The sequence below is a fragment of the Sesamum indicum genome, linkage group LG9 (assembly GCF_026168435.1).
Source record: "Sesamum indicum cultivar Baizhima isolate 11 linkage group LG9, ASM2616843v1, whole genome shotgun sequence".
In the NCBI taxonomy this organism is placed as follows: Eukaryota; Viridiplantae; Streptophyta; class Magnoliopsida; order Lamiales; family Pedaliaceae; genus Sesamum; species Sesamum indicum.
In genome coordinates, this window is record NC_142665.1 from 23,119,910 (window position 1) to 23,133,864 (window position 13,955).

Sequence of the window (13,955 nt, forward strand, 5' to 3'; positions counted from 1 at the left end):
TTAACGAGTTGATATTTGGTTTTATTGTCTGGAGATGAGCATCGAAATAAGAGAACAAATCAACTGATTCTTTTCTCAGAAACTCAGAAGAATTGGATAAGCGAGTTGAAGCAAGCAAATAGGATGATATTTATACAGAAACGCACTTTGGTGAATGTGGACAGGGAATGTTATGCTCATTTCAATCTCTGCTTCAGTCCCCATCAATACTATCTGAAATGATACAAGTTTCTAAACCAACTCTACATTGAACCCCCCCCCCCCTTCCCCGAAAGCAAAGGATAGAATCCAGCAATCAAAAACAAGAATGAACAAATCAACATGATTACAGCAAAGATGCAGGAGGGGCAAAAAGAATCCTGCCAAAAAAATTTCATGTTCAGTCCTGCACTTGACACTTTCAGTTTGCCCCAGAATTCGGGTATTTTTAAGCATTATGATTCTGCATCTTCTGCTTGTATAGATAGGGAACAGCACAAAAGTATTAGCAGCAACTCCCCACCTCATTCTTCAACCTCCTCTGCAACAGGTGGAAGGACGCCCTCTTTCACAAATGCTGGGTCAAGAAACTTGGCCACAAATGCCCACAACTTGTAGACGTCATCAAAATTAGTCAAAAAGCCGAGCGAAGCAGTGACAACCTCAACTCTGATGAATCCATTTTTACCATCGTGTCTGCCATTTTCCATTGGCTTGCAAAGGGTAGTGTCACTGAGACTTGAAGATTTCCGCTGCTGCTTGGGGTTATCTAGGATCCGTATGTGACTGAGGATTCCAACACCCAAAGAAATACCATGAGACTCAGCCAGTTTTTGAACTACTTCTGGACTAATCAGACCCCTGTTTCTATCCCTCACATTAAAGGCAACCGCAGCGCCTCTTTCATATTTTATTTTAGGGCCATAGATGTGAACAAGTGGTGCACCGTCCTTTCCACTTGAACCAGGTAATCGTAATTGCAGCAAAGAAGTAACAAGCCAGTTAATCAAGAACCGAAGTCGGGAGGTGGTCTTGTTTAGACCCAACATGTTTATGTGATCAAGATGCCTGCAGAGTATCTCAGGTTCACCCCTCTCTGAATCTTGCCCATCCCCACATTCCCCATTGCTCATGTAGTCTTCATCATCTAGACTAGTGGCGGATAATTCCCCTGGATCCAGAGATTGATTAAGATGAGGTCTGTGGCTGTCTTCTGTGCTAAAAGATACCCTTCTGCCCCTGCTTCCAGGCTGCTCAGTCTCTTCTATTCCAAAAAATCTGCCGCCAGCAATTCTGCTTCTTTCTCGCCTTTCCAGCAACCTAAATTCACCTTCTGTCTCTCTTCTTATTGCACTCTCCTTTTCAAGGCATATCTCAGAAGCAGAGCCATTCTGAATATTTTGATGATCGGAGATGGAAGTTGAATGGTTGAGACTGGACCCCTTCACAGCCCTAATCGAATTGCTGATTTCAGGTTCTTCTTCAATTTCCTGGAAACGTTGATTATCTGGAGTCGAACATTCTCTTGAAGCAGGGTGTCTCTCTGTAAACTGTTCTTCTTCAGGAATCTCTTTGAAATGGTCTAATTCTTGAGACACTGATCTAACTGCCGCATCAAATGAAAGCACGTGGCGGTCATCACGACGCCCTTGGTTCAATTCCTTGTCATACATCGGGCTCGTTGGTAACTTCGGGGCTTTTGGAGAAGTCAGCTTATTACTCTTCCGGCCAGAAAACCAAGCAGGTGGCAGTGGAGAGGAGACCTTGTGTTTGCTTGAATGACCAGCATTATCAGACCCAAATGGACTCTGGCCCAAATCAATCCACAGTGAGTTATCGGATGATTCGTCTTCACTGAAAACTGGGCTTTTCATCACCTCTCCCACGGAAATACTCTCAGTTTCTTCAAATATGGTGCTTGTCCCATCCCTGTCAGAACTGTTATCATGCTCCATCTCGGTCTCAAATACATCCCTTACCTGAGCAGAAGTGAAAGCACCAGAAAAAGCAGGCAATTGAGATCCTGGGCGAGTTTCAGAATTAACTTCACCGTTCCCACTAGCTTCTTCATCTTCACCAAACCCAGGAAAATTATCCATTGAATCACTTAAGTACAGAGGAAAAACAGGTGTAATTTTCACGATGCCCGAACCTGCATGACCAGACTGGTTTTGAAGGCTTGCCATCACAGATTTCTTGATTAGAAGGCATCCAAATCCAGTTGGGTCATAGCCAAACACCCTGTAAAATGACGTGATGATGAAATCTGGTCGGAATAAAGACAATCCAAGAGAATCCATATCCTTTGGTCCCAATGCTCCAGCATCAAGCAAGACATGCCAATTGTTCTGTTGAGCCAGGGCCATCCACTGGTACGAGTACTTTGCACCAGTTACTCTGGACTGGACAGGGAACACAAAGAGACCAGTTGCTGAATCTTTCTTTCTCCTCTTCTTGCTAGAAATTTGCTTCCTTAGATCAGTTGAACAGAGTTTCAGGGTAGGCCATTTAAACCATGCACTTTGAACCTTTGCACCCTTCTCTCTAGCACTCTGAGCCATCCAGTTCACTGATTGGCTTTCATGATCAAACATGGTCAACAACCTCTTGTTTGTGTGGAAAGGGTACGATTCAGCAAGCAGTTTAAAGGCCGAGCCACGGCTCACAGTAAAAACAAGGCCATATTCATTCTCAGGGATGTTCAAATAATCCATTATTCTGGTCTTTATATCATGTTCTACTGTGCCTTTCTCAGCTCCTCCATACAACGCATGATTACTCAAATTGGCAGTAATTTCAGACAAACTAAATGTAGATGATTCCCAATAATGAACAGTTTGCAGCAATGAAAACAACCCAAATCCACAGTAGTCAAGGCATACCTTTGAAGCAGGTCCAGAGAGGTGGGAATACTCATCTAATCTCAGCACATCAATCCTCTCTGATGACTGGTACTTTGGGTACATTGTAAGAAACTTGGAGAAAGCCTCATTAAGCTGTGGAATTGAGTCTCCTGACTCGAATGTGCGTTCAGCAGCAAGAGCAGTGGCTCTGAGGAATTCTTTCTGGGCATTCAGCCGTGCCAGGGACCGTGATCTGCCCAAGCCTTCATCTTGATTGGCCAATGACTCAGAATCCATGTCCTGGGACTTAACAAGTAAACCATCTTCAGATGCTTCTTCGAGAGCCTCCCTCAGCTTGTGCTCTTGCAATTTCCTCAGGATTGACGGGTTCGTCTTAATATCTTCTGTCGAATGGTCGGACCCATCTCTTCTTCTGCTCTTTTTATCCAAGATCAGAGCAGCACAGTGAGATAATGGCTTCCATAGAGAGAGATGCATTAAAGCTTCCTTTTCTTTTTTCTTGCAAGTGTATACAATCAATCTCAGAAAGAGAAGATACAATCAGGGAAAGCAAAAGAAAGCAAGGTGCTCGTTTTTTTGGGTTTAGCCCATCTACCAACTAACCCCGGAAAAAAGTGGCTCAGTTCAAACCCTAAATCCCCGAAAGCAGAAGGAATCAAACCCCAGAAAAAGCTTCCTCCAGAATCAAACTTTGCTTTAAAAATCCAAAAATATCCCTATCTTAAGGAGGGAAAGGACAACGGGCGTTTGCTTTAGGCGAACATTCAAACACAAAAACGAGATTTTGAGTTGAAAAAACACTGTGACTAAAAGAAAGGGAAAGTCAATTGCTCCAGATCAAAGAAACCCTAGATTCGACATTTCTTCAAGATATTGTTCAGATGATGACAACCCAACAGGAGAACATGAATATGACCTGACTGAAAAAAGTAAAGGGGTAAATTTTATAGCTGCAGATTTGGGCAAGTCTGAATTCAAGGGTTCGGTTGCTACAGCTGAGCAATCGCAAAGAACAGAAAATGGAGAAAAACAAACAATATATTCACGACCCACACTTCAAAGATTCAAACTTTGAACAACATGTGAGCAAGAACCCCAACAGAAAGAGGAAGCAGGGAAGAAGAAAAAGCACCAAGAACACAGAACCCCAGATCTTAAGTACAGAGCAAGAACTGTACGGGACTTGTGAAGAAAAGTTCCAGAAGCACAACAAGAACTCCAACTCCTGCTGAGAAATAGAAATCCCTCACAAGGTCACAGCTTTGTGAATCAAAGAGGGAACCCTTCTACCTCTTTTGTTGAATCACCTCAAAGAGCAGTGGGCTCTTAACTTTTTTCTCAATCTATCTCTCTCTCTCTCTGCCTTTCTGCAAGCCAATTAAAGCCAGACCCTCCACAACAAATGCACATTTACTTCAGTTGTGAATCCAAAAACATACCCCTATTCATTACCATTACCCCACTCTCATCTATCTATTTTCTTTCACTATATATTCCTCTCTCTCTCTCTCTCTCTTCTCCTTTGACATTGACTCCATTGGGGGTTAGCGGGTTATTTGAGGAATAGCTTATAGTGCTCCAGGCCCTCAACAAACAGTAAGGAAAAAATTCACATTTGACTTTCACTCCCACCAACAATAATCAGTTGATTTTTTATCAAAATCCTTTTTATTATTAGTAGAGTTATTGGATTCTTGATTAAACAAAGTCGTGGTGTGGCCCACCCTCCTCACCCCTAACACCTTTTCTTCTAACAGTCATGGCTTCAAAGTCAAAGAATCAGCTGGCTTGTAAAAGCTGTTTTCTGTCTACCTCCTTCCCAACTCCAACTACAGTAATATTGTTACATGTTCCCATCATTTTCTCCTTCTTCCTTTTATTACATTAAAGATTAGGCAGTAAAACTCCTGTGCATAAGTTTCAAATGTCTCATTTAATATTTATTTTACTTAATATCAATTTATTATGATATATGTTTATTGGACAAATCAACATAATTTATTAATATGGATATAATTATTTAATTATTGTTTTAATAATAAAAAAATAGTAGCAAAACTAAATTTTCTTTTCCCGAAATTCTGTCATTGGAAAAAGAAAAGAAAAGAAAAGCATCTAGTGTGTGTTTTTGTGGTAATGATGCATCGAGTCGTAATTAATGAAATTAATGCACTAAATACTTCATGATTATTAAAAAATTTATGTCAAAAATGTTGATTTTAGTAGGGGGGAAAAAAGGAAAATATATTATTCATAAAACAGTTAAAAAATTAACATAAGCCAGTCTGATTAATCAAATTACGTGATTAATACAAATCTGATGGAATCCAGTTAAACCGAAATTTCGCACATATATTAATATACCCATTTTACCCCTTCCTCTACTATCAAAATTGTTACAATTAATTTTGCTATCTAAACAAATAGCATCTTACCATATAAAATACAGTGCGTGCTTTTTTATTATTATTATTGTATTTTTCATTTTAATTTGACTCATACAAACCCTCTATATCATGTTGTCAAAAAAATAATCTACTTCTGACATATCTATAAAGTTAGACAGTTTTCCGGTTTTTGTGTACGTTGGCTTCGGGGTAGGTGAGGATCAACATTATTATTATTATTAATTATATATATAGACTCACAAAACAAATGAAATCAAATAACGGTATGAAATATTAAACCAAAGTTGAGTGCTCGATTGTTCCACTTGGTTTTTATTTAATATAGGGTATTTTAGTCAACCATCACCAATTCACACCCTTCCACTAATTTTCAGACAACTAATTAATTCATATTTTAGAACACAACAAGACAGCAAAGATATGTATATATTTATTTTTATAAAGAAGTGTGAGATGCTCCAAGATATTCATGTTTTATTTATTTATTTCTTTTTGAATTCTTAACTGATAATAAATAAAATAAAATAAGATAAAAGCCAGTTAATAATACTCTTGCTGCATCATTTCTCTCCATCACCCTTTTCCCTCCTCTTTCATTTTGCTAATATCAATCAAAACGTGTCATGTGAAATCAGTAACCAACTATTTGGGTTAAATTATTTACTTTTTAAGTATTTCGTTTCATGTCATATTGATAAATTTTCAGCGTTCGTCCTAAAAAATGAAGACCATAAAGAATATAGAGTAGACCTTAATAATTTTTGTTCTAGAGTTAGATAAGTCAATTGGAGGATCATAGGTAGTTGATGTGTTCACAATCTTTAGGCTATACGGACCAATCACATCAGTATGAAGTGGATAATATAAATAAGCAGTGACGTCATTGGGTCTGGTCAAATCGATCAGATCGAAATAAAAAAATATATAAATCTATCTTATAGTGTAAGGTCATATCAAATATTGCCGATATACAGTTTAAAAAAGTACGGCTCCCATATCAGCATGCTAATAATTTCTAACAAGAATGAAATATCATTTGCAATATTATTTCAAGAGAAGATGCTAAATGTAAAAATAGCATATAACCTAGCTAGAAGCTTTTTTATCTTATAATTGAAGGGCAATAAAAGATGCACCTAATGCTTGAAAAAATAGTTAATTTTCACTGTCACTGAATATTTATAATGTGGTGAACAGTTGAATGGGCCATCACCAACCTAGTCCACCAGGACCCCCACCAAATCCCCTTATATTTTACTAGGTCAATTATAAAAATTAGCATGCCATAGTGGGCCAGCTAGACTCAATGTTTATTTCTATATTTATTAATAATTAAATCCATATTTTATTATTTTCGAAATAATATTCTGATTAAATCTCACTCTTTGATCAGTTAATACTAAATCTAAATGATTTTTCATATGTTGCCTTAGGATTCCTTTTGGATGGATGGTAGAGTCTCTGGCTCAAGACCCCAAAAACTGCCCACTGAAAAAGAAGAAAAAAAGTTTTAATTTTTGACTACAATTTTAACTTTTTGGGATAGAAAAGATCCATTATTTGACTTCGAATTTTTCAATTTATCAAATGTTAGACTTATATTAATTACCAATGCATGATGGTTCCATGGCTTTTAAAGATAAGAAACGTGTGTTTGAATTCTATCTTGATGTCATTATAAAAATATGAATTATTCCTGGTAAGTTATTGTGATTTAAAAATCATGATAAATCAATATAATTTATTATAATCAGATAAAATCGATGTAAAAATTTAAATTTTGATTACGATTAATCAATATTCATCATGGCAAAATATTTATCATAATTTTTAGTTATAGCCATTGCGGAACCACGGTTAATTAGTATTTTTCAAAATTTTTAGTTAAAGTCGTTGCAAAGTCATGATTAATTAGTATTTTTTATAATTTTTTATATTTAATTATGGTAATTAACTATTACGAAAAATTATAGCTATAGCAATTGCGTTGTTGTATAACTTTTCAAGAATTCTGATCTATAATATTTATCGAATTTGAAACCATCTAAACTTTCGAGCTACGATGAAATCTTATAATTTCAAACGAGTAATGCTACTAATAAATATAATATAATTTTTATAAGCAAAATTTGAGAATTCAAAACATAGGAATTTCAATATAAGAGTCATAAGTAGGAGGACAAGAGAGGTACAAGAAAAGATGGACCCATTGCACAAAGCCAGACATAATTAATGCCATCTCTCTAACTTTTTCCCATGTTGTCCTTGTTGGTTCTTGGGTTCACCATCACTTTGGGAGAATTATTTTTCTGTCTTTAAGGAATTCGACCTCCATTCACAATTTCATGTTTTTCTGGGGTGCTAAACGCAATTTTCATAAATTCAACAACACTGCATATTACAAAAGGTTCTCATTAAAAGTTTATCATCTTTACCTGATATTATTTTATTACAGTAGATTTTGAGTATGAACTTGTGACTCTCACTCTCAGAGTCGTTTTCAGTACGTTGCCCAGTAATAAATGCACATAATGTGGTCGTTTATTGCATTTATTCACAATCAGCCTGTGAAATAGAAAAAAAAGCATCCTATGGTCCCAATTAATTATTTTTCTTAAATCATAAAAGAAAAAATAGAAAAAAAGATGCTACCCTATAAACCCACAACAAACGTTGTAGGTGCACCATATGTACTGATCAGAGTCTCTATAGTTGATTTAGAGTTGCCAAAAATCAAGATTTAATTATGTGGAAATCGACACATATGTTAGAACGTACATTTAGCCGTATCAAACATTTTATAAAAAACTTCAATCCACGTTGCAACATTAGACTTTGACCACTGAATCATATGTAAAACGAATTCCTTAGCCATTTAGAGGTTTTCAAATCTTTTTAAGTCTAATTACATTTTGGTATGAGAGTTTGTGGTTGGAAAAAAGAAAAAAAGTCATTAAGGATGAGTGCATTTTTAATTACATCTTTCTGAGACATTGGTGTGGCTGTGACTTGAAGAGGAAGATTAAGGATTAAAATATATACATTTTTAAATAGAGGAAACAGAAATGATTAAGAGGGGGATTAGGTATACGAGAGATGATGTGCTTATGTTGATATAATAACATTATTTTATGGAGTGTTTTTAAAGGATTTGTGTGGGCAAATACATTCATTGAATCAGTCCTTAAGGTTACCCGGTTTTGTTCTAATCTTTGGTCAACTTGTAGTAATCCTATCTGGTTGTCAGCAGTTGTTTGGGGAGGTGAAGTCTATATCCCTTTCCTTCTTAGTAAGAGCCTTTTGTCAAAGTGATCAAAATGCCTTTTCTTTTTTTATTTTACATACCGAAGAAAGATGTGAACAAGAAATCAACATTAATTGGAACCAAGTTGATCTAGGATGTCTGATCAACGACTTGTCTTCAATCATCATTAAATTTTCGAGGAACGATTCATTGGGGGATGTTTCGTGTTCGATTTTCTTAAGGTATAAATTTCTTGAAGTTGGCTACATGCCTAGTATATATTCAGCTCATAGAGAAAACAAATTAACGGTATGTATATGAGTTGAATGAATATGGTTTCACAAAGGTATTCTTCCATGGTGGGATGATTATAGGAGCAAATAATATACATTGAAAGCCTAACTTTAGTGCTTTATGTCAATTTGAATTTGAACAAACTCTATACGAGAGTGATTGAGGAGAAGGTGGTCTCTTTTGTATGGGTGGATGCCCCTTTTGCTTTGGGGTTTTCTTTTGTAAACCTCACTTTTTCAAGGTAATGAGCACTTATTCACTCCACTATTTGTTACTTGGTCAGTCAAATGCAATGATATTCTCCTTTACACATTTATCCTTTTGTGATGAAGTGCAAGAAACATATGTAATAGGACAGCAAGGTCATTGAGCTGGGCTTGTTAGAAAAAACTGGTTAGGAGACATGTGATGGGCTCAATGAAAAGGTTTATTGTCTGGACCAAATGGGATCTTAGAACATCCAATCAATTTTCACTGATACTATATGCTACACAGGAGACTAATGAAGATTTTTCTTGAAATTCAAGATTCCAGGAAACGAAGATTTCAAGTTCGAGATAAGATACTGCCATGCTGGATGGATATCAAACACTATAAGGAGTTTCCTAAGACAGCATAAAGATTGTGCAAATTGTCTACTAACAGATTAATCAAAAACAATTTCTTTCAATGTGGTGGATCCAACACTGATGTGCTAAGGTAGTTGAATGATTTCAGGCAACATGCTGGATTTACGTGCATCCCCAACGACAAAACAATGAGTTGCCAGTACCAAAATAATATTACCATGGGTGCCCTATACTTGTCAAAAGAATTTGTCGCAGCATTAAGAAAAGCTCCGGTCTATAAAGGAGCAACATCGATCTATGCCCTCCGTTGTATCTTCAATCGTCTAGCAATGCTGTCTTCATTGGATATTGACGAGGTTTCTTCTGCATGTCTTTTAGTGTAGATCGTATTCACCAACCCCAGCTCCTTGCTTGTGTTGTTAGTCTTGTTGCGCCTCTGCCTCAACCTTGCGGCTATGCTATCAGGTGGTAGTTCACAGAGTACACGCTTCTTGGTGGATTTTGGACTTGTTTCTGACGCAACAAGATCCTTGTTGTCCATAACTAAGTTCTCTTTCTTGATTTCATTGTCGTTGCCTCTTCCAAGAGTTTCAGATACTAAACCATTATGGAAATTATTGGGTTCAGTAAGGAATGGCTCCTTCTTCAGTTCTGTAGTAGTTTTCATCTCGATACTGCTCTTGCCATGCTCAATGTCCACCAAAAGTTTGGCTTGTTTATCAGTGTCACATCCGGTAACATTTTCTTCCGGCTCAGGGCTCAATGAATATTCAACTTGTTCGTACGACTGACTGGCAACAGCAGGCTCCAGTAAAGGCTCCGGCCCACTTTCTGGAGCCACTTTGATATCACCAAATTCTTTATCAAATTCAGACTGAGGATCAGTGTTAAAATATTCACTGCTGATTTTAGAAAGGTCATCCTCTCCCTTACTTACTACTTCAATGTTGGAGAAAGGCAGTGATCGCTTAGCAGAATTTGGGACCTTAGTACCTAAATCTTTATCTGAATCTGTGTTTGAGCATCGTGTTTGGATGAGATAATGTGCCACTGACTTGTAGCCAAGATTTGAAATCTGAAAGATAAAGCGTTGGAATTAGCTCTTAATGCTCTTTGTGAAATGGAGAAAACAGACCATCCAGTGAACTAGAGTTTCTAGATTTACCTTCCTGTAAAGGGACCCAGTTGGAGGCCACCCTTTTGCTTGCCTGCACAAACTGCAGTTGCAAATTCCACGACAGACCGGGCAAATCCAGTTGGGATTTTGATTTGCTTCGAGCACATTCTCCCCATATCTGCAAGAAAGTTTGTCCTCTGATAAATTGGTTGTTTCCGTTCAAGGTTTACCAAAAATAAATTCAAAACATTCTTGAAGATAGCAGAAGACAGTTTTGAGAGGCCATATGATATTCAGATTCCTTGCCAGCTTATAACAAACAATTGTTCCCAAAAGAAATTTGAGATGTTCATATTCCGTTATACCTCATATATAAGCAATCTCCACAGAACTGTCCTTGAACCAACTTGCATTTGCTGCAGTGTGTTCTATGACCAAGAGTTTTTTGCCTGATCAAACAGTGAGTCATCTCTTTTAAATATGCAATGCCGGGAGGAGGAAGAAGAAGTTATAAATTGCAGAGTAACACACATATAGATGATTGCATGCATTTCAACAAGGTTGTTTTAAGGAGTTTCTTCAGCAATGAAATACACAAAATAACAAAGTAACCCAATAATAAATCAGTCAACCTCAAATAAAAACCATATCAAGACAAACAAAGTGCAAGCGAGTGAGAACAGCCCTAAAATTGCACGACAGTCTCAACAATCTAGAAACAATATCGATACCGTAAGTTGGCCTTTGCAAATATCTGCTTATGGAAAAACAATATGACCTTATAGATTTACAGAAGTGTTCTCATCCAAGAATATCCAAATTGAAATTTAGGAGAGAAATCTGATACAAAATGGATGTCTAATTTCAGTCACACACACACAATGTCTAGGAAACAATTACATCATATTCATGTTAATTTCAATCTAGTTAAGTTACAAGGAAAAGAACTACATCTGGATATCCAAACCTTATCCTGGATAAGGCATTCCAGATAGTAAAACGTAATAACAAGCAGAACGATCAGAGGAAAAGGCTGCTGACCTGCATTGATGGCAAGTCTTCCCCCTGACAGGATCATAAATTCGCTTCCCGTCTTTACCGCATCCATCAACAAAAAGGGTCCAGCTCATTTCAGTGCTGCCCAGCAATTTTTCATGTTCCTCGGTATAAATTTCAGGTTTTGATCCCACCTCTCTAGTATAAATTTCAGGTTTTGATCCCACCTCTCTAGTATAAATTTCAGGTTTTGATCGCACCTCTCTAAGCAAATCATCATCATTCAACGATCCTTCTTTCTTTCGGACATGCACTTCTTCGCAGTAGCTAACTGGTGTTGAGTTCTGTAGCCTATATTTTCCCACCGAAAAAGAACAGAAAAGATAATTTTACTATAGGATGACCAAGAAAACCAAGAAAAAGTTGAGTTTCCTTTGGTCATCAGTACGCATTTGTCTCAGCCGATCATTACATTTACAAGTGCTCATTAATTACACTGAAGGTCCTAAAAATCCGGCCTTTCGTCCTTCCAACACACGACTATCAGTAATACCGCATTCAACTTTTACTCATTTCGTTTTATGTCAAAGAAGAATTGGAAACTCCTGTTGACATAAGTTAGAAAATGTTCCGAAACAACAAGTATATAGTGCCGGAAAAGGCAACACAAACAATGAGTAACATCAACAAGAACCAGAGAACCCCATTTTCAGACAACGAATCCTAGAGCATTACACAACGATAAAACTGAAAACCCATAAACAGAAAACGCCGAGAAAATACTGAAAAACCGGAGAAGTAAGCGAAATGAAGCACCTGGAGGAGCGGCGGACGGGGCCAGAAGGAGGCAACGGGGAGTGAACCTGAGGAGTTTTCCGGTGAGAGCCTCTGTTCGGAGTTGGTCTGAGAGCCTTGAGTTTGAGAGAAAGATCAACAATCCCAAGCTTTTGCATCCTCTCCCGATTCTCTTTAATTCTCTCTTCTCTAGACAGTTCGTACTCCGAAAGCTGGAGGGCACCGCCATCCTCTTTCCCCATGGTTTCTCGTTGCTGTTGCTCTCCGAGGATGTTAACATTTTCTGGAGCTCTACTCCTCTGAGTCACCATTGTTGCTCGCGAGTGATCGGAAGGCGAACGTTGCAGTTTCGGACAAGTTACAGACGAGGAGGGGTCTCCAACGGTCAATTGGTAGTGCGTTTTTGTGGAGAGTGGAGACCAACTGGCGATATTACCATACGGGGCTTCGGGACGGGGGAAAATTGAGACTAGTGCGGCAGCTGAATCGACGATAATACCCATTTGTCGCTTTTAATTTGGGGCCCCAACTTAGTATTAATTGTTGCAATCCGGCCCATTAAAGGATGCTTGCTGTCTGCCTGGACTCTGCTTGTTTCCAAACTCGAATAAAATTTTAATTTCCCAATTAATCAAGGAAATTAAAATTTAATCGAATATAATTAATCATAAATTTTATGATGTATATTTTAATTTATATATAATTTAATAATTTTAAAATATTTTTTTTTCAGAGAAAGGAATGCTAACTTGGTTTATATATGAAGCAAAAAGACACGTTCTTGAAAAAAAAAAGGGATTATATGTTTATATTGATCGAAGGTAAAGCTTAAAAGTAATTTGAGACCCTGAATTAGTGATAATCATATGCCTAAGAGGGTAAATCAACTCTTAAGTCATCTAATCAGCCTGTTTAACTGAGTTGTCTGATATGTTTGATCAAGCTGTCCAAACATGAGTTGCATGACCTAATTGCCTGTGCCTAATATTGCCCCAATAGCAAAGCTTCTGGAGGGAATCCCATGCAACGATACACTAACGGAAGAACTATAGGAGACATGATCAGTAAGATCATCGTTCATGTTATTGTTTTAAATTCTTTCTTTCATGTTTGGTAATGAATTGGGGCATCTTACCGTTCATGTTATCGTTTTGAGTTCTTTTTTCCATGTTTGTTAATGAATTGGTGCGACAAAGGATTGGATGAATTAACTGACTTCCTCATTATTTGTTTTATTTTTTTTCCACACAAGTGCACCCATTTAGAATTTGAATTCGAGATTTTTAAAAATAATTTTAAAGTCGAAATTACTAAACTGTCTCCTAATATATAACCATTCTCTATTACTTATTGATATGGTTTGCTTGTAAATAAGACTGGGGAATTACCATCAATGTGTTAGAATCGTACGCTGGCTGAGGGGGCAACCGGCCATAGAGTGGCAGGCTGCCTCCTTTTGGTGCATTCCATATTGTTACCACATCCCCTCACAGGCGGCATTTGGTGGACTAACGTTGCGGGCTCAGGATCTTGTTTGCATCCTCAAGGTCGAAAGCGAAGTTTCCAAAAATGGCACCTAAAATAATGTGGTTCATTAGTGAATAAGATTGGGGGTTGCCACCGACGGTGGAGGTCTTGGTCAGTGGATTAGGAGCTCAACCTGGTTCTTTGGTGTAGCTAAAAAAATCT

At 37.5% G+C, this 13,955-nt stretch overlaps 2 protein-coding genes across 3 annotated transcripts; both read right to left on the reverse strand.

The window, feature by feature from the left end:
• Positions 1-105: 105 nt before the first annotated feature.
• Positions 106-4,446, reverse strand: LOC105177698 (uncharacterized). The gene has a single exon (XM_011100934.3). It carries the CDS (start codon positions 3,318-3,320, stop codon positions 504-506), a length of 2,817 nt encoding a protein of 938 aa, XP_011099236.1. The 5' UTR covers positions 3,321-4,446; the 3' UTR covers positions 106-503.
• Positions 4,447-9,435: 4,989 nt separating this feature from the next.
• LOC105177697 (uncharacterized) lies at positions 9,436-12,739 on the reverse strand. 2 transcript variants are annotated; one of them, XM_011100932.3, is made up of 5 exons: positions 12,288-12,738; positions 11,517-11,822; positions 10,841-10,924; positions 10,524-10,653; positions 9,436-10,433 (listed from the first exon to the last, which is right to left on the reverse strand). In XM_011100932.3, exons 1-5 carry the CDS (start codon positions 12,575-12,577, stop codon positions 9,654-9,656), a joined length of 1,590 nt encoding a protein of 529 aa, XP_011099234.1. In that variant the 5' UTR covers positions 12,578-12,738; the 3' UTR covers positions 9,436-9,653. The 2 variants fall into 2 exon arrangements, with proteins under 2 accessions (XP_011099234.1, XP_011099235.1); XM_011100933.3 differs by lacking the exon at positions 10,841-10,924 and having other exon boundaries at positions 12,288-12,739.
• Between the last annotated feature and the right edge of the window lie 1,216 nt (positions 12,740-13,955).

Coding starts and splice junctions, on each gene's coding strand:
- LOC105177698 (XM_011100934.3), bottom strand. CDS start 3,320: ATGCATCTCTCTCTATGGAAGCCATTATCTCACTGTGCTGCTCTGATC.
- LOC105177697 (XM_011100932.3), bottom strand. CDS start 12,577: ATGGTGACTCAGAGGAGTAGAGCTCCAGAAAATGTTAACATCCTCGGA. Junction 11,823..12,287: donor CCCGTCCGCCGCTCCTCCAG/GTGCTTCATTTC, acceptor GGGAAAATATAG/GCTACAGAACTCAACACCAG. Junction 10,654..10,840: donor GGAGATTGCTTATATATGAG/GTATAACGGAAT, acceptor ACTTTCTTGCAG/ATATGGGGAGAATGTGCTCG.